Source organism: Meriones unguiculatus, chromosome 3 (genome assembly GCF_030254825.1).
Source record: "Meriones unguiculatus strain TT.TT164.6M chromosome 3, Bangor_MerUng_6.1, whole genome shotgun sequence".
NCBI lineage: Eukaryota > Metazoa > Chordata > Mammalia > Rodentia > Muridae > Meriones > Meriones unguiculatus.
Genome location: NC_083351.1, coordinates 70,917,827 through 70,938,770, shown reverse-complemented (window position 1 = coordinate 70,938,770; position 20,944 = coordinate 70,917,827). Strand labels below are relative to the sequence as shown.

Below are 20,944 nucleotides of genomic sequence, written 5' to 3'. Positions count from 1 at the left end.
CATGTTAAAGGCTATATATGACAGACCCACAGCCAACATTATCCGAAGTGGGCAAAAGCTTCAGTTGTACCTAATTGACTGATGAGCTCAGCATTCATTAGTGTCATTTAAATTCTAGCCTTTCCTTTTGTTTCTTAGAGTTTGCAGCTCTCTGTATTACTCATCCTTTCTCATACTGCCTAGTTATTCCATTCAAAGTCTTGGCATACTAATCTAGTTACTACAAAGTCATGGGAGATCTAATGGAGGTTTTCAAGAGAAGGGAACACATGTGTTAACTCTTCAAGGAGAAGTAGATGCTTTCCAGGTGTACTGCTAGGTTTACATAATAAAAATCAAACAGAATGAATGGTCTTTATGGAAGAGTGCCATACTGTAGTAGGGGTTTTTTTCCTCTCCACCCCAAGCTCCTGAGACAACGACTCATAAGACTCATTAAATATTGAACAAATACCTAGGCCATATAGGTAGGCTCTTCCATGACTAGATAATAACATAAAAGAACCCATACTAATCTATATCTCGCCACATGTCTGGTTACTTCTGCTCAGGTACCATGTGTCTGTCCTTTTCATACCTTGCCTGCTGAATCTCATGTGTCTGGCTCTATCCCAGAATCCTTTCTTCCCACTGGATGTCCCACCTCCTATTTCCTGCCTAAGCTATAAGCCATCAGATTTATCATTGACAGGTGAAGTTTCCATACAGACACAAAAGGTTCCTTCTGCACCATAGTTAAAAATGTAAATATTATAACATAAAGAACAGAGTGTAAAGATAGCCTACATATATTTTTTTACTCTACATGCCAAGTATTTATACCAAACAAGATGCAAGGGGAGGGATTATCAGGTGGCTCAGTGGGAATAGGCATTTGCTGCCAAGGCTGAACACCTGGGTTCCATTCCTGTACCCACATGTCAGAGGAGAATAGACTCCAGCAAATTATCCTCTGACCTCCATGTTTGACATGGAGTATATGATCCAACAGTGCATGAGCATACACACAAAAGTAAATGATGTAATAAAACATTTTGGAAAAGGATATCTGAAGCCATGTTGATATCTGTGGGTTGTGCTGCTACCTGGAGCGATATTGATCTAAGTGGTCTGTGCTGCCATCTGAGACCATGGTGATGTCTGGGTCTGTGGTACCTCTGAGGGTCATATTGATGTCCATGATCTGTACTGCTACCAGAGACCATGCTGAGTTGCATGGCACATACCAGAGACCCTGTGGATGTCCATGATCCATGTTCCCACTGATTGTGATACCATGGCTACTTTTGCCATGGTATTGATGACTGCATTCACCATTGAGAAAGAGGGACATAGGGGTCTGTCACAACCCATACCCCCACTGCAAGAAGTAACAGCCTAGACAGGAAGCCACTGAACAGAACTCTTAAAATTGTCATTAGGATGCTGAGTGTAGCTCTTCAGAGTTGCTGTCTTCTGGCAGGGGTGTGAGTAGGGAAGGACCCAGTTTTCTTTAAGGGGCTCGTCACCAGGAGTTTGCCCATGCTCCAGGGATTATATGGGCAACAACAACTGGACTTGTTTGTTTTGTTTTTGCTGTTTTCTTTTTCTTCTTTTTTGGGGGATGGGGATGGGGGAGGCCACATGAGGAGGGGCAGACCTGGGAGGACTAGGAAAAGTGTGCGCTTAGGGTTCATGATGTAAAATTCCCAAATAATTGATATTATAAAAAACCTGATAAAGCAGGAGCAATCATAAGGGCAAGGATAAAGATAAAATAATCAAGAAAATATATCTGCCCACCTCAGTCTTCTGAGAAGCCAGTTTGTTATTTTGGTTATACTCACAAAAATATTCAACTGCAGAGTTTGTAGTCTCAGACTTTGATACAACTGAAGTTTTAAATAGCAAATGTCAATTTAAAATTTTAGATTTCTGCAAAGTTTAGGCTTTCCCTGATTGATGAGAGCAAGGTCAAGTTCACTTTTGAGAGCTCGTACTTCACCAAGGTAAGAATTCCTAGTAACAACTTAGGGCCCTCTCTGAAAACCCAGATATCTACTCCCCAAACACAGTCTTTCTTATTAAGAAGACAGTTTTTTCCTACCAAGTGCAAAGGATTGTTGAGGACATTTATGGTCAAAATCCCCTATAAGTACCATTTTTTTCTCTTAACATTGCAGTGAGCTCTTAAGTCTTTTTCAGTTACTAGAAACACTAACAGTAGAGCCTTCCTTATTGCACTTAGGCTTGTGACATGTTCTACAGTGCCTTTCTGTACCCAGGCCTGGTGGTCTGCTCCCTCCCTCCCTTGCCTTCCTCCTGACATGCTTGCTACACTTACTCCTTTGCACATGCTGCAGGAATCCCTCCTTGTGCTCACTACATTTTTATGTTTGTGTGATACTGGATTGTGAACTAGGGCCTCCCCACACTAAGGCATGTAGCTTTCTGTCACCAAGCTACACCTCAAGTTTTCCTCTTCTTTGTTTTAGCTTTTTGGTTCAAGACAAAATTTCATTAGGTTGCTGAGACTGCTCTTGAATTCAGGTTGTAGCCCAGGCGAGCCTTGAACTTGTGATCTTTTTGAGTCAGGCTCCTAAGCAGACAGGATTGTAGCTTATACTCCCAGGCCTTACTGCTCACCACCTTAATGACAAATGTGAGGTGCAGGACTTGCTCCTGAAGTGTCCACTTGAATAAATGGCTGGAGCATGCATTCACTGATGCTAGAAGAAATGGGACTTCTAATCTTTTATAACTTTGCTTAAGTAATTATGAGGTAAAATGACTTTGAAACCATAATGTATTTCCATGTCATTTGGTTCCAACCTTTGATCTGTGCAATTAGCATCTTTTAATATGTACTATTTATCAACCTAAGGTATACAAGTTAGTGCTTTACCATGCATTCTTATTCAGTTTTTATTTATTATCTTGCTGTTTTAAATATTGCCCAAGCTAGTCTTGACTCCTTGATCTTTCTGCCTCTACCTCCCAAGTTCTGAGATTGCTAGTATATGTCACCATGCCCAGCCATCATGTGTGTTCACAGGAACAATTATCTGATGACCTTCTAGAGTGTTGAAATCTTTTTATTTCTCCTGCACTTTCTAGCACACCAACTATATAAAAGAAATGCAGGAAATGGTGCTCGCTGCTGATTCACCAGAGTGACCAATAGGCATCAATAGTGCATGTCTTTCCTTTCTTGAAGTCTTAGTTTTTGGGGGTTGAATGCATACATAATTTTGGAAGAAACCAAAAGTTTTGAGCTCTTTCCCATGTTGAGACAAATTAAATATAAGTGTTTTAAACTTTTCTATACTTTCTCTGGATTTTTAAAATCTCTGAAAGATGTTTCCTCTAAGGAAGATGGGATATGTGAAAATCTGTAGCTCAGTATCCACATATGCATGTGAAGAGGGAGGGGGAGGCTTGGGGAAAGGGGCTGCTGTTTTTACTGTGTCAGCACACCTCTCTCAGCCACAGTTCTCAAAGGAACTCTGAGCTCAATTAACTGCTGCGTTGGAAGGTGAACCGGCTGTCATTCTCACTTGGTTTCTTGTTGCGTTTAGTTAGATGAGAAGCTCTCTGTTTAGAGCTCTTCAGGATGGATCCTTCAGGCTGAAGACTGTGACCTTTGACAGTACTTGCATCCACTTTAGAATCTGAAGGAATAGCCTCCCATTTGCTGCTGGGAAGCTGTATATCTTCAGTCTCTTGGACCCAGAGTTCAAAATGCTTTTTTCTCTTCTGAAGACTGCAGAGAGGTGATAAACTTTCAAATGGCCCCCAGGACACAGGCTGGAGCCATTCTGAGGTATTTGTCATAAAACTCCCTTGGGCTTTAAAAGGGAGATTTCTGTAAGGTGCCCAAGGTGTGCTGTGTCTTCTTGTATTTGTGGAAGCAGTTGGAGTAAGTCTAGAAAAGAAATGAAACGTATGAATTTTTGCCTAGGGTATACCTACATTGTAGTCCTTCGTCTACTGTCATAATTCAGATTGTATATTTTCCCTTGGATAAGCTCAGTGCCCCTTAGGACTTTACTCTCATCTTTATGAATATGAGCTATGTCTTCATCTCTGCTCCTAAGTGTTTGGTTCTAGCCCAGTCTTGTTCTAAATGTCCAGAGGATGTGGTTATCTGGATACCTTCTTTAGGACTCACTGACTTACCTATACATCTGGCCTCTACTTTGCCATAAAAATTTTGTTTATCCAATTAGACTATTTGTATTATACGCAGTATAAGATTGTTTAGATAACTAATAAAGAGGTCAATGAATCCCAGAGACAGAAGTTTCTCTTAAGAGATGGAGACTTTTAGAGTTCCACAAGGAGAGCAACAGAACCAAAATATCTGAGCACAGGGGTCTTTTCTGACCATTCATAGATATAACTGAGAACCCCTGCTCAGATGTAGCCCATAGCAGCTCAGTATCCATCCAAGTGGGTTCCCTAGTAAGGGGAACAGGGACTGTCTCTGACATGAACTCAGTGGCTGGCTCTTTGATAACCTCCCCCTAAGGGGGAAAGCAATCTTACCAGGCCACAGAGGAAGACAGTGCAGCCAATCCTGATGAGACCTGATGAGCTAGGCTGAGATGGAAGGGGAGGTGGACCTTCCTATCAGTGGACTTGGAGAGGGGAATGGGAGGAGATGAGGGAGGGAAGGTAGGTTTGGAAGAGAAAGAGGGAGGTGGCTACAGTTGGGATACAAAGTGAATACACTGTAATTAACATAAAAATAAAAATTTAATTAAAAGAGAGGGAGACTTTTAAACCATAATTGTTGCCACTTAGTCTATTTTTCTTTAGAATTCTATTTAACCAAGGAATTTTAGCTATATTTTCATTGAACTTTAAATTATGAACTAATTGTAGCCTCATGTGCACTGAGAAGAAGTAATAGAGATAGATTGCATATACCCTTCATCTGGATCCTTCTAGATCCAGATGACATTTTGTAAAGCCACAATGAAGCATCACAGTGAACATATTGCCACTGGTGTGGGCAAGATACAGAACCACACCCCTATGTTGCTGTTTTAGTATCTGCTTCTCTCCTGTCTTGACTCTTAACTCCTGGAACACATTAACTTGTTATCTGAGTTATGTAATTTTGCTTTACGAATGCTATATGAATGAAATCACACAGTGTGTAAACTTTTGGAATTAATTTATCTCCCACCTAGTATAAATCTTTGGGGTTCACTGTGGTTCCGTTTCTCCTCTGCTCATTATTATTATTATTATTAGTAGTAGTAGTAATATTCAGTAGCATGGGTGTACTACAGTTTAATGATTCATCTGCACTGAAGGACCTGGGTCATTTATTTCCAGCTTAGCATTGCAAATAAAGCTGAATAAACATTTGTAGGCAGGATTTTGTGTAAACTTGTTTTCATTTCACTGGGATTAAATTCCATGAAAGCAGGTGTTGGTTATATGGTAGTTATGTATTTATTTTTCTGTTTTGTTTTTGAAAGAGTCTCTTGCGGGGGCTGGAGAGATGGCTCAGTGGTTAGGAGCACTGTCTGCTCTTCTAGAGGTTCTGAGTTCAATTCCCAGCAACCACATGATGGCTCACAACCATATATAATGGAATCAGATGCCCTCTTCTGGCATTCAAGTGATCTACAGCTAGTGCACACACATTATTTATTTATTTATTTATTTATTTATTTATTTATTTATTTTTAAAGAGGCTCTATGTTGTCTGGGGTGGCTTTGAGCTTACAGTCCTCCTACCTGCCCCTACCAAACTCTAGGATTACAGGTGTGTGCTAACACATCTAGCCATGAGAGCTGTTACCTCATATTATGTTTCCAGCAGCAATATGTAAATAACTCACTGTCTGCATCCTCACTGGCATTCACATGGCTTATTGTGACTTCAATTGCATCACTGATGCTCATACGTCTTGCGGTCATGTGCCACCTGGACATTGTTTAGTTAAAGGTCTATGCATGTCTTTTGCTCATTTTCTTTCTTTTTAAAATTTTTTTGGGGGTACTTACATCCTGGTTGTAGCCCCATTCCACCTCGTCTCCCAGTCCTCCTTCCCTCTCCACTGCCTCCTCCCTATTTGTTAGAAAAGGAGTGCCCCATCCTGTCCACCTCAGCTCAGGTTGCATCAGGGCTGAGCATGTGCTCTTTCCCTGTGGCCTGGTAAGGTAGTCCTGCTAGGGGGAAGTGATCAAAAACCTGGCAGGGAAGTTTGCGTCAGGTGCAGCCCCCACTTTCCTTCCTTGAGAACCCATATGAGGCCTAAGCTGTTCATGGGCTCCATTTTATAGGTCCAGTCCATGCAAGGTCCTTGGTTGGTGCTCCAGACTCAGCAAGCCCCTCTGGGCCCTTGTTAGTTGGCACTGTTGTTATTCTTGTGGAGCTCTTGTTACTTCCAGGTCTTTTTCTTTTCCTCTCACTTTTCCACAAGACACCCTATGCATTGTACAATGTTTGACTGTGAGTCTCAGCATCTGTTTTGAGGCATTGCTGGGTAGAGTCTCTCAGAGGACAGCTCTGATAGGTTCCTGTATGCAGGCTTAGCTGAGTATCATTCATAGCGTCAGGGGTTGGCACTATCTGATTGGGTGGGTCTTTGGATGGGCCAAGCATTGGATGGATATTCCCTCAATCTCTGCTCTATCTCTATCCCTGCACAACTTGTATGCAGGGTAAAATTTAGGTCGAAGTTTTTGTGGTGGGTTGGTGTTCCCCTCCCTCTACTAGACTTGTCTAGTTAGAAGGTATCCTTTTTCATATCTACGGTCTCTGCTACTAGGAGTTTCTGCTTGAGTCCCCCTCATATCCTTTCAGGAGCCTACCCTGACCTAGGTCTCCAGCTTGTCACAAAGATGTCCCCACCCTCAGTTTCACTTTTCTCTATAGGCCTTCTGTCCTCCTGCCCCAGCTCTCTCCAGGTCTGATTTCCACCCTCATATTTCTCTGTGCCCCCTCCTACTTTGTTTTCTCTCTTCTACCACTACTTCTGTCTATTCTATTTCCTTCTGAATGAGATTTACACATCCTCGCTTGTATCCTTGTTACTTGTTTTTTTTTGGGGGGGTCTGTGCCTCATAGTATGCTTATCATGTACTATATGGCTGAAATCCAATTATAAGTGAGTACATACATGTGTGTCTTTCTGGGTCTGGGTTACCTCACTCAGGATGATATTTTCTACTTCCATCCATTTGCCTGAAAATTTCATGATTTCTTTGTTTTTAATAGCTGAGTAGTAGTCCATTGTGTAAATGTGATAGTTTCCTTATCCATTCTTTGGACATCTAGGTTGTTTTCAGATTCTGGCTATTATGAATAAAGCTGCTATGAACATAGCTGAGCCAGTGACCTTGTTGTATGGTGGAGTGTCTTTTGGGTGTATGCCCAGAAATGGTATAGCTAAGTCTTGAGGAAGAGCTATTCCCAATTTTCTGAAAAAGTGCCAGATTGATTTCCAAAGTGGTTGTAGAAGTTTACACTCTCACCAGCAATGGAAGAGTGTTTCCCCTTTCTCCACATACTCACCAGCATGTCCTGTTCTGAGATTTTGATGTAAGCCCTTCTGACCAGTATGAGATGAAATCTCAGAGTTGTTTTGATTTGCATTTCCCTGATGACTAAGAATGTTGAACATTTCTTTAAGTGCTTCTCTGCCATTCAAGATTCCTTTGTTGAGAATTCTGTTAGTTCTGTGCCCTATTTTAAATTGGGGCCCTATTTTAAATTCTGTGCCCTATTTTAAATATCTTAAATTCATTATACATTTTGGACATTAGACCTTTGTCAGATGTAGGATTGGTGAAGATCTTTTCTAAATATATAGGTTGTCATTTCGTTCTATTGATGGTGTCCTTTGCCTTACAGAAGCTTTTCAGTTTCAAGAGGTCCTGTTTATTAATTGTTAATATTCTGTTCAGGAAGTTGTCTCTTGTGCCAATGAGTTTGAGGCTCTTCCCTGCTTTCTCCTCTAGCAGATTTAATGTATCTGGTGTTATATTGAGGTCTTTGATCCACTTGGGCTTGAGTTTTGTGCAGGGTGATAAATATGGATCTATTTGCATTTTTTCTTTTCTTTTCTTCTTTATTAATGACACGTTATTCACTTTGTATCCCCCCTCCTCCAGTTCCCTCCCTCCTCCAGTCCCAATCCCTCCCTTTCTCCACCCTCTGCATGCATGCCCCTCCCCAAGTCCACTGTTAGGGGAGGTCTTCTTTTCCTTCCTTCTGATCCTAGTGAATTAGGTCTCATTAGGAGTGGCATTGTCTTCTTCTGTGGCCTGGTAATGTTGCTTCCCCCTGAGGGGGAGGTACTTAAAGAGCAGGCCAATCAGTTCATGTCAGAGGTACATAGACATCCAGTTAGACCAGCACCATTTGTTGAAGATGCTGTCTTTTCACCATTGTATGTTTTGGCTTCTTTGTCAAAATCAAGTGTCTATAGGTTTGTGGTTTTATTTCTGGGTCTTTGATTCAATTCCATAGATCAACCAGTCTATTTATATGCCAGTACTTTACAATATACTATTGTTCTGTAGTATAGCTTGAAGTCAGGAATCTCCATCTTCATACCTCCACTAGTTCTTTTATTGTATAGGATTGTTTTAGCTATTCTGGGTTTTTTGTTTATCTATATGAAGTTTAGAATTGTTATTTTAAGGTCTGTAAAGAACTGTGCTGGTATTTTGATGGGATTCCATTGAATCTGAAGATTGCTTCTGGTAAGATGGCCATTTTTACTATGTTAATCCCATGAGCATGGGACATCTTTCCATCTTCTGATATCCTCTTCAATTTCTTTCTTCAGAGACTTGAAGTTCTTGTCATACCCATCTTTCACTTCCTCGGTTAGAGTTATTCCAAAATACTTTATATTATTTCTGTGTTTCCCTAATTTCTTTCTTAGCTCATTTGTATAAAGGAAGGTTACTGATTATTTTTTAAATTAATCTTGTATCCAGCCACTTTGCTGAAGGTGTTTACTAGCTGTAGGAGTTCTCTGGTGGAATCTTTGGGGTCACTTACATATACTATCATTTATCTGCAAGTAGCAATACTTTGACTTCTTCCTTCCTGATTTGTATCTTTTTGATCTTCTTTAGTTGTCATATTGTTCTAGGTATATCTTCAAGTAGTATATTGAAGAGATATGGAAAGAGTAGGCAGCCTTGTCTCTGGTTTTAGTGGAATTGCTTTGAGTTCCTCTCCATTTAATTTGATGTTGGCTATTGGCTGTATATATTTAGCCTTTATTATGTTTAGGTATGTGACTGTTTCCCTGATCTAAGAACTTTATCATGAAGGGGTGTTGGATTTTTGTCAAAGGCCTTTTCTGCACCTAATGAGATGATCATATTTTTTTTCCTTTGATTTTGTTTATATGATGGATTACAATGATAGATTGTTATATGTTGAACCATCCCTGCAACCCTGGGATGAACCCACTTGATGATGGTGAATGATATAATTGATGTGTTCTTGGATTCAGTTTGTGAGTATTTTATTGAGTATTTTTGTGTCAATGTTCATAAGTGAAGTTGGTCTGAAATTCTCTTTGTTGAGTCTTTGCATGATTTAGGTATCAAGGTTACTGTGGCTTCATAGAATGAGTTTGGCAATGTTTCTCTATTTGTGTTTTGTGGAATAGTTTGAGGAGTATTGGTATTAGCTCTTATTTGAAAGTCTGGTAGAATTCTATGCTGAAACCATCTCGTCCTGAACGCTTTTTTTTTTTTTTTGAGACTTTGATGGCTGCTTTTATTTCCTTAGGGGTTATAGGATTGGTTAAACTATTTACCTGACCTCTTTATTTTATTTTTTTTAAGATTTATTTATTCATTCATTATTTATATAGTGTTCTGCCTGCATGTGTGCATGCACACCATAAGAGGGCACCAGATCTCACGGTAGATGGTTATGAGCCACCATGTGGTTTCTGGGGATTAAACTCAGGACCTTTGAAAGGACAACCAGTGCTCTTAACCTCTGAGCCATCTCAAACTAAGGGTTTGTCTATCTTGTTGATTTTCTCAAAGAACCAGTTCTTGGTTTCATTGATCCTTTGTATTGTTTTCTTTGTTTCCAATTTATTGATTTCAGCCTTGAGTTTGATTATTTACTGTTATCTACTCCTCTTGGATGTGTTTGCTACTTTCTGTTCAAGAGCTTTCAGGTATGCTGCTGAGTTACCGGTATAGGATCTCTCCAGTTTCTTTATGAAGGCACTTAGTGAAACGAACTTTCCTCTTAGCACTGCTTTCATTATGTCCCATAAGTTTGGGTACATTGTGCCTTCATTTTCATTGAATATGAGAAAGTCTTTAATTTCTTTATTTCTTTCCTAACCTAGTGGTCATTAAATAGGGAGTTGTTCAGTTTCCATGAGTTTGTAGGCTTTCTACTGTTTCTGTTGTTGTTGAATTCCAGCTTTTATCCATGGTGGTCTAATAAGACACAGGGGGTTATTTCAATCTTCCTGTATCTGTTGAGGCATGCTTTCTGACCAAGTATATTGTCAATTTTGGAGAAGGTTCCATGAGGTGCTGAGAAGAAGGTATATTTTTTGTGTTTGAGTGAAATGTTCTGTAGATATCTGTTAGGTCCATTTGATCCATGGCATCTGTTAGTTTATTTCCCTGTTTAGTTTCTGTCTTGATGATCTGTCCATTGGAGAGAGTGGGGTGTTGAAGTCTCCCACTATTAATATATATGGGGTTTCATGTATGATTTAAGTTTTAGTAATGTTTCTTTTACAAAATAGGTGCCCTAGCATTTTGGGCATTGAACAAGTCTTTGAACTTGGAATCACTCTAGGACTCACCTTTTTATGTAGTTGACATACATAGAGCAGGTTCTCAACCTGTGAGTCACAACTCCCTCAGGGGTCAAATGACTCTTTCACAGATGTTGCATATTAGATAGCCTGCATATCAGATAATTATATTGCAATTCATAGCAGTGGCAAAATTTCAGCTATGAAATATCAATGAAAATAAATTTATGGTTAGGGTCGCCACAACATGGGGAACTGTATGTATTAAGGGTCTTTAGGTTTTCACTTTGCTATAAAAACGTACTGTATTTATTCTATTAGCATAGTTTATACAACAAGCCCCAGAGATTCTTCTGTCTTTGCCTCTCCAACACTGATATTATAGGCATGCCATCAACTTTTTATGCTTGCCTGCAAGCACTTTACTGATCTTTATCATCTCTCTAGTCATTGAGGGTTTTTTAATCACTACAATAGTATTTTGTTGATGTGTTTTGCAAGTATTTTCTGTTTTATAGTACTTAACAACTTAAAAAAATCACATGTATGGGTGTTTTGCATGCACATGTTTATGTACATTATTTGAGGCACTTCTCTGGTGCCTCAGAGGCTTAGAAGAGAGCACCCAGTCCCTTGGAACTCTTAATTATGGATGGTTGTGAACTGCCGTGTGGCTTGTCGGAATTGAATGTGGTCCTCTGGAAGAGCAGCCAGTGCTCTTAACTACTGAGTCATCTCTTCAGCCCCTTTCAAAGAATTTGAATATGCTTTTGTGTTGTTTCGTGTTTTGGAGACAGAATTGTTATGTAGCCCTGGATGGGGTGGCATTCAGTTGGTAGCCCAAGCTAACCTTTTACTCATAACAATCTTCCTGAATTAGGTAGGCTCTCAAGTGTTGGGATTACAGGCATGAATACCATGTCTGGCTTCTTTTTACACAGGCTTTTTGCAAAGCAAACATTTTAAGTCCAACTTCCCATTTTTCCCTTTTCACAAATTTTATTTTTGGTATTAAGTCTAAGAAATCTTAGCTTAGCGTAGATCTGAGAATTTTTTATGTAAAAGTTTTGTAGTGTTATATGTTGAAGTCCATGCTTCATTTTGAATTAATCTATTTATAAGAGCTGGATTTAAGCATTTTTGTACTTTAAAAAAAGGCAGTTCAACATATTTGTGTAGGTGTACTCAGGTCCACAGATGTGTCTTCTCATTCTCCAATACTATACTGTATTGCTGTAGCTATATAAAAATTCTTGAAATCAGTAGGCCAATTCCCTTTGCTAAATTGTTTTTGATGTTTCAGTGTTTTTTTAAATTAAAAATTTGCATTAGCCTTAATTAGGTCTATAACAATTCTGTTGAGATTTTGATGGGAATTGTGTGAACCCATCAAGCTGGGAAGAGCTAACATCTTGAGTTTTCCAATCCACAAACATGTTTATCTTTTCCATTCACTTACATTATGTTTTTTATTATTCTTATTTTCAGCTCCAAACTCTGAACATATTTTGTAGAATTACAGATATGCACTTCACTTTTTTCAGAAGTTCAAATGGTTTTATATATGTAATTTTGAAAATCACATGCTTATTTCTTATAGGTAGAAATATAATGTTTATATTGTTGTTTTATATCTGAGACCTAGAAGGACCAGCGTGCTAAGAAGCTTGAAAACAAGTTCCTCAAGGAATTCTACATAGAGAGCACCACTTTCCCAAACAAATGCTTTCTTCCTATGGATATGCTTTTTCTTTTTCTTGTCTAGTTTCTGTAGCAAGAACTTCTGGCACAGCTGTGAGTGAGAGTGTGAGAGTGGTGAGCGTGGACTCCATCAAGTTGCATGAGTCCCTCAAGTACTTCTCTTCTGATAGACATTTTAAATCACAAATATTGTGTCTTCTCAATATTGTCTGTGCCATTAATATTGCAATGTGGGTTTTCTTCTCTATCTTAAAAATACAGAGGGCTACATTGCTTCTTAAGACCATTGACCCATTGTTGAATTTCTGAAATAAAACCCACTAACAAGGGATATCCAAGATGGCTGTGCTGGGAGGACAGTGTGTCTGAGGAGCAGGACAGCAGTGATGGCACAGTGACCAACAGACTGAACTCTGGGCCCTAAAACACCAGCAATTGTGTTTTCCAGGTGAGAGGAAATCCCACGGTGTGGGAATCAATCCGGTTCAGGTCACCCAGCTAAAACCCAGAAGAGCTCCCTAGTCCCAGCAGACGCTTGGTTGCCAGCCCAGAGCCACACGCCTGCGTGTTCTGATCACCTTCCCAGAGTGAACTGTGGGCACCAAAACACCTGAAACTGGGATTCCAGTTGAGAGAAAACCCCACAGGGAAGGAAGCAATCAGGACCAACCTCAGGTCACTCAGACAATCCCTGGAAAAGGTCCTGAGGTCTGGAGGGTGCTCAGCTGCCAGCCCAGTGACCTGCCTGGGTGCCCAACTCACCATCCCAGACAGAACTGTGAGTCCTCGGGCACTGGAGACTGGGTTTCCCTGTAGGAAGGAAGCCCCTACAGTGAGGGAAAGAGCAGGTCCGAACTCAGAGCACTCAGCCAACTTCCCACCCCCAGAAAAGTTCTCGGGAAAAGTTCCCAAATTCCTGCAGGCGCCCAGTCGCCAGCTTGTAGTCACCACTCACTTGTGCCCGTGTGCTCTATGCACCACCCCAGACAGAACTGTGGACCCCCAAACACCACAGACTGCGTGTCCCTGTCAGGAGGAAACCCCACAGTGGGGGGAAACATTAGGTCCAACCTCAGGACACCCAGTTCCAGAAAATTTCTGGGTTCCCGCAGGCTCCAGGCTCTAGCCTCCTGCTGCACGAATGAGAGCTGTGCTCACCTGCCACTGATTATCACTTGGGTACAGGGACAGAGCTCCAACCTCAGACCTACAGAAGCCTGGTGTCTCTAAGATCAGCCTCCAGATACTGCTCCAAGGTGCAACCAGTTATCCCTAACTAAACTGACCAAACTGCAGGGCTCCCAGGTTCTTGAGGAGGGCTGTGCCTAGAAAACAGTGTAAGAACAGCAGCAGCAGCTCACTAAATTCAGAGCAAGAAGCCCAGCTGTAGGGCAGCTGTCTCCTGGACTTCTCCAGGTAAAAGGAGAGCCCCCTTGACTAACAAAGACCACAATTACCAGTCAGGTCTATATGCCTGAGGTGAGCTGTGGTAATTCCTGAGAAACACCGGCCATTCAGTGACCATACCCAAAAAGCTTGAGGAAGCATCCTTCAGGAAAAATCACCTTCCTGCCACGGGGATTCTCTCCCCCACCCCAGGATTCTAGGAAGCACCAGAAACTAACAGCTAACACCTAAGCTAGCCCAATGGGTGGAGGCCAGAGTAAAAGCTCAACCAACAGAAGACAGAACAACATGGTGTCTCCAGAACCCAGTTATCCAGAGGTAAGCAGCCCTGGACACCCCAGCATAAATGAAAGTCAAGAAGCTGACTTTACATCTATGCTTATGAAGAGGATAATAGAGGAAACAAATAAAATGCGTAAAGAAATAGAGGAAGATAAAGACAAATAGATTATAGCCATCTGTAAAGAAATACGGGAAGATGCAGCCAAATAGTTTTTGCCCTTTATAGAGGAAATAAATCACTGAAATAAATAAAAGAAACAGAGGAATGTTAAAAAAAAAAAAAAAAACAGCTGAAGGAATTGAGGAAAAAACAGGAAAATATAGTCAGACAGGTAAAGGAAATCAACAAAATGGCTCAAGATCTGAAGACAGAATTGGAAAAATTAAAGAAAACACAAACAGAGGAAATCATGGAGAGGAAGAATTTAGAAGGAAGAAAACAGTAACTACAGAGATAAGCATAACCAGTAGAGCACAAAAGATGGAAGAAAGAATCTCAGGTGTGCAAGATACAATGGAAGAGATCAATGCATATGTCAAAGAAAATGTTAAATCTAAAAAAATTCCTGACACAGACCGTCCAAGAAATCCAAGACAGCATGAAAAGACAAAACCCAAGAATAATAGGAATAGAGGATAAAGAAGATGCCCTCCTTCAAGGCCCAGAAAATATTTCAACAAAATCACAGAAGAAAATTTTCCCAACTTAAAGGAGAGGATTATAAGAATACAAAAGGCCTACAGAAATTAGACCAGAAAAGAAAATTCTCCCGCCACACAATAATCAAAACAGTTAAGTATATAGAACAAAGAAAAAATATTAAAATCTGCAAGGAAAAAAGATCAAGTGACATATAATGGCAAACCCATCAAAATTACACCTGACTTCGCAACAGAGACTATGAAAGCCAGAAGGGCCTGGACAGATATCATGCAGACCTTAAGAGAGCACAGATATCAGCCTAGGCTACTGTACCCACAAAACTCAGTCCTTATAGATGGAGAAAACAAGATATTCAATGACAAAAACAAATTTAAACAATACCTACCCACAAATCTAGCATTACAGAGAATACTAGAAGGGAAAATACAACCCAGGAAAGCTAACTATATTCAGGAAAACACAGGAATTAAATTATCTCACTACAGCAAAACTAAAAGTACACACACACTAAGCACACAAACAGACTACCACGACCAACAGCAAAATCAAAGCATCTAACAGCTACTGGTCATTAATCTCCCTCAACATCAATGGACTCAAATCTCCAATAAAAAGTACAAACTAACAGAATGGATGTGTAAACAAGAAACAACAATCTGTTGCATACAATAAACACACCTAAGTCACAAAGATAGACAGGGAGTAAAGGGCCAGAGATAGTTTTCCAACCAAATGGACCTAAGAAGCAAGCAGGAATAGCCATTATAATATGTAATAAAATAGATTTTCAACCAAAATTAATCAAAAGAGATGGGGACGGTCATTTCATACTCATCAAAGGAAAATTCCACCAAGAAGACATCACAATTCTGAACATCTATGCCCAAAATACAAGAGCACCCACAATTGTAAAAGAAAGATTAATAAAACTGAAACCACAAATAGATCCCCACACATTAATTGTGGGAGACTTCAACACCCCACTCTCAACAAAGGACAGGTCAACAAAACAGAAATTAAACAAAGAAACAATGACTCTGACAGAGGTGATGAATCAAATGGACCTAACAGACATCTACAGAACTTTTCACCCAAACTCAAAAGAGTATACCTTCTTTTCAGCACCTCATGGAACCTTCTCCAAAATAGACCATATAGTTGGTCACAAAGCAAGCCTCAACAGATACAAGAAGATTGAAATAATCCCCTGTATTCTATCTAACCACCACAGTCTAAAACTAGACCTCAACAACAATAGAAATAGCAAAAAGCCTACATGCACCTAGAAACTGAACAATTTGCTACTCAATGACAGCTGGGTTAAGAAAAAAAATAAAGAAATTAAAGACTTTCTAGAATTCAATGAAAATGAAGGTACAACATACCCAAATTTATGGGACACATTGAAAGCAGTGCTCAGAGGAAAATTCATAGCACTAAGTGCCTTCAAGAAGAAATTTGTATAATCTTGTAAGATGACTTTTTTATTTTTTTTCAATATTTTCTTTTTTTTTTTAGTATTTGGTTTTGTATTTTTTTAATTTTATTTTTTTCTTATTAGTTACATTTTATTAACTTTGTATCCCACCCACTCCCTCATCCCAACCTAACTAATAAAATTGTTCAATAATTAAAAAAAAAAAAAAAAAAAGAAAAGAAACAGAATAAGGCCGGGAATGGTAGATCCTATTTGGTTGGAAAAAAAAAATCTCTTCTAGGCATACAACAGATAGATAGATAGATAGATAGATAGATAGATAGATGATAGATAGATAGCCATACACATATATGTGTGGGGGGGAGCCTTTTGGCACCACAGCAGACTTCAGCCATTTCGCCAGTTGCTGAGAACAAAGCACACCTGGCTCTGCTGATTAGGAACACTTCTTGGAAAAAAAGGTCTGACATGCAATTAAGCATTTGCCAGAGGCCATTAGGCTTGGAACATCTAAAGATCTCTTAGCAAAACATTCTTGCAATACCTTGCACCATTATAACCCTATCTTCTGAACACCCTATGGTCTCTTGTATCATAAACTATCCTGGTGTCTCTCGAAGGCCGTAAAATACCTTGCCATCTCCTCGACCATAAAACTATCCTTCTATCTCCTGCAGCCATAAACTGTCCCACTGACACGTTTTCCCTCCCTGCCTTCTCCCTATAAAGTTGTATGAGAAATTCAAATAAACGAAGACCTTGATCAGAAAAAAAAGAAGAAATTTGTAATATCACATACAAACAACTTAATGGCCCAACTGAAAACCCTAGAAAAAAAGAAACAGATACACCCAAGGGGAGCAGATGGCTAGAAATAATCAAACTCAGGGCTGAAATCAAGCAAGTAGAAACAAAACTATTCAAAGACTCAATGAAACAAAAAGCTGTTTCTTTGAGAAAATCAACAAGATAGACAAACCCTTAACCAAACTAACTAAAAGGCAGAGAGAATCTATCCAAATCAGTAAAATCAGAAATGAAAAGGGGGACATAACTACAGACACCGAGGAAATCCAAACAATCACTAGGCCTATATGCTACAAAATTTGAAAATCTAATGAAATGTACAATTTTCTTGATAGATTCCATCTACCAAAATCAGTCAAGATCAGGTAGAAAGACTGAATAGCCCTATATCTTCAAGGAAACTGAAGCAGTCATCAACAGTCTCTCATCCAAATAAAGCCCAGGGCCAGATTGTTTCAGTGTAGAATTCTACCTGACCTTCAAAGAAGAGCTAACACCAATACTCTTCAAACTATTCCATAAAATACAAACAGAAGGAACACTACCAAACTCATTCTATGAAGACACAGTCACCTTGATACCTACACCTCACAAAGACCGAACAAAGAAAGAGAATTTCAGGCCAATCTCTCTTATGAACATTGATGCAAAAATAATAAAATACTCGCAAACCGAATCCAAGAACACATCAAAGATATCATCCACTAGGACCAAGTAGGCTTCATCCCAGGTATGCAGGGGTGGTTCAATATATGGAAATCTATCAATGTAATCCACCATATAAACAAACTGAAAGAAAAAAAAAACACATGATTATCTCCTTAGATGCCGAAAAAGTATTTGACAAAATCCAACATCCATTTATGTTTAAAGTCCTGGAGAGATCAGGGATACAAGACACATACCTGAACATAGTAAAGACAATATACAGCAAGCCTATAGCCAACATCAAACTAAATGGAGAGAAACTTAGATAAGTCCCACTGAAATCAGGGACAAGGCAAGGCTGCCCACTCACTCCATACCTCTTCAACATAGTACTTGAAAGGAGATCACAGGAATTCAGTTCAGAAAGGAAGAAGTCAAAGTCTCATTATTTGCAGATGATATGATAGTATACCTGAGTGACCCCAAAAATTCTACCAGGAACTCCTACAGCTGATAAACACTTTCAGCCAAGTGGCTGGATACAAAATCAACTCAAAAAAATAAGTAGTCCTCCTGTATACAAAAGACAAATGGGCTGAGAAAGAAATTAGGGAAACAACACCCTTCACAATAGCCACAAAGGACATAAAGTACTTTGGTGTAGCTAACCAGGCAAGTGAAAGACCTGTTCGAAAAAAACCTTCAAGTCTCTGAAGAAAGAAATTGAAGAAGATATCAGAAGATGGAAAGATCTCCCGTGCTCATGGATTGGTAGGATTAATGTAGTGAAAATGGCCATCCTGCCAAAAGCAATCTACAGATTCAATGCAATTCCCATCAAAATACCAACACAATTCTTTACAGATCTTGAAAGAAAAATTCTCAACTTCATATGGAATAACAAGAAACCCAGAATCGCTAAAACAATCCTCTACAATAAAAGATCTTCTGGAGGTATCTCCATCACTGATCTCAAGCTGTACTATAGAGCAACAATACTAAAAACTGCATGGTACTGGCACAGAGACAGACTGGTGGATCAAAGGAATCAAATAGAAGACCCAGAAATAAACCCACATACTTGTGGACATCTGATCTTTGACAAAGATGCCAAAACCATTCAAAGGAAAAAAGACAGCATCTTCAACAAATGGTGCTGGTCTAACTGGATGTCTACATGTAGAAAAATGCAAATAGATCCATACTTATCACCCTGCACAAAACTAAAGTCCCAAGTGGATCAAAGACCTCAGTATAAAACAAGATACGCTAAACCTGTTAGAAGAAAAAGTGGGGAAGAGCCTTGAACTCATTGGCAAAGGAGACAACTTCCTGGGCAGAACACCAACAGCACAGGCTCTAAGATCAACAATCAATAAATGGGACCTCATGAAACTGAAAAGCTCCTGTACAGCAAAGGACACTGTCATCAGAACAAAAATGATTACCTACATATTGGGAAAAGATCTTCACCAAGTCTTCATCTGACAGAGGGCTAATATCCAGAATATATAAACAACTTAAGAAGTTAAACAGCAACAAATCAAGTAATCCAATTAAAAAATGGCATACAGAGTAAACAGAGAATTCTCAATAGAGGAATATAGAATGGCAGAGAAACACTTAAAGAAATGTTCAACATCCTTAGTCATCAGGGAAATACAAATCAAAACGACCCTGAGATTTCACCTTACACACATCAGAATGGCTAAGATAAAAAACTCAAGTGACAACACATGCTGGAGAGGTTGTGGAGAAAGGGGAACCCTCCTCTATTGCTGGTGGGAATGTAAACTTGTACAACCACTCTGGAAATCAATCTGGCGCTTTCTCAGACAACTAGGAATATCGGTTCCTCAAGATCCAGCTATACCACTCCTTGGCATATATCCAAAAGATGCTCAAGTACAAAATAAGGACATTCGCTCGACCATGTTTGTAGCAGCTTTATTTGTAATAGCCAGAAGCTGGAAACAACCTAGATGCCCCTCAACTGAGGAATGGATACAGAAATTGTGGTCCATTTACACAGTGGAAATCATGAAATTTGCAGGAAAATGGTGGGAACTAGAAAAGATCATCCTGAGTGAGCTATCCCAGAAGCATAAAGACACACAGGGTATATACTCACTTATATGTGGATATTAAACATATAATATAATATAGGATAATCACACTAAAATCTGTACACTTAAAGAAGCTAATCAAGGAGGAGGACCCTGGGTAAGATGCTCAGTCTTCATCCAGGAAGGCAAATGGGACAGACATCAAAAGAGGGAGATAACAGGGAATAGGATAGGAATCTTACCACAGAGGGCCTCTGAAAGACTCTACCAGCAGGGTATCAAAACATACTCATAGCCAAACTTTGGGCAGAGTGCAGGGAACCTTATGAAAGAAGGGGGAGATAGAAAGACCCGTAGGGAACAGGAGCTCCACAAGGAGAGCAACAGAACCAAAAAATCTGGGCACAGGGGTCTTTCCTGAGACTGATACTCTAACCAAGTACCACACATGGAAATAACCTAAAACCCTTGCACAGATGGAGCCCATGGCAGTTCAGTGTCCAAGTGGGTTCCATAGTAATGGAAACAGGGACTGTCTCTCACATGGACTCAGGGGCTGGCTCTTTGATCACCTCCAATTAAGGGGGGAGTAGCCTTACTAGTCCACAGAGGAAGACAATGCATTCAGTCCTGATGAGACCTGATAGACTAAGGACAGATGGAAGGGGAGGAGGACTTCCCCTATCATTGGACTGGGGAAAGGGCATGCGTGGAAAAGGGGAGGAAGGGTGGGGTTGGGAGGGGATGAGGGAGGGAGCTACAGGAGGGATACAAAGTGAATAAATGTAATTAATTGAAAAATTAAAAAAAGTCCCAGTGATACCAATCAGTATGTAAGGATGCTTGGAATTGAGTCTGATGACCTAGGTTCCATCCTGGAAGCCTACATGATAGAAAGTGAGAACTGATTCCCACAAGCTGTTCTCTATCTTAGCCCCCCCCTTCTGTCACACACACACATAAACACACAATAATAAAGGTAATTTAAAATCTTAGAAAATAATTTATAAAAGAAGAAAAAAACAGCCCCCAAACAAGAAGAGGGGTAACAAAGATACAAACTTAATGAAATTTAAGCAGAAAATCAATAGGAAAAAATCAGTCAAATAACTAGTCTTTGATTGAGCAATAAAATTGACAAACCTTTAACAAGACTGTTAAATGACAGATT

At 39.7% G+C, this 20,944-nt stretch overlaps 1 protein-coding gene across 1 annotated transcript in view; it reads right to left on the bottom strand.

Annotated features, from left to right (window-relative positions):
* Nucleotides 1-3,137: 3,137 nt before the first annotated feature.
* Nucleotides 3,138-20,944, bottom strand: part of Agbl3 (AGBL carboxypeptidase 3) — an 87,749-nt gene continuing 69,942 nt past the window's right edge. The window contains exon 19 of the mRNA XM_060378786.1: nucleotides 3,138-3,904. Within this exon, the coding sequence (XP_060234769.1) occupies nucleotides 3,496-3,904 (409 nt within the window). The 3' untranslated portion in view covers nucleotides 3,138-3,495. The remainder of the gene's footprint in view (nucleotides 3,905-20,944) is intronic.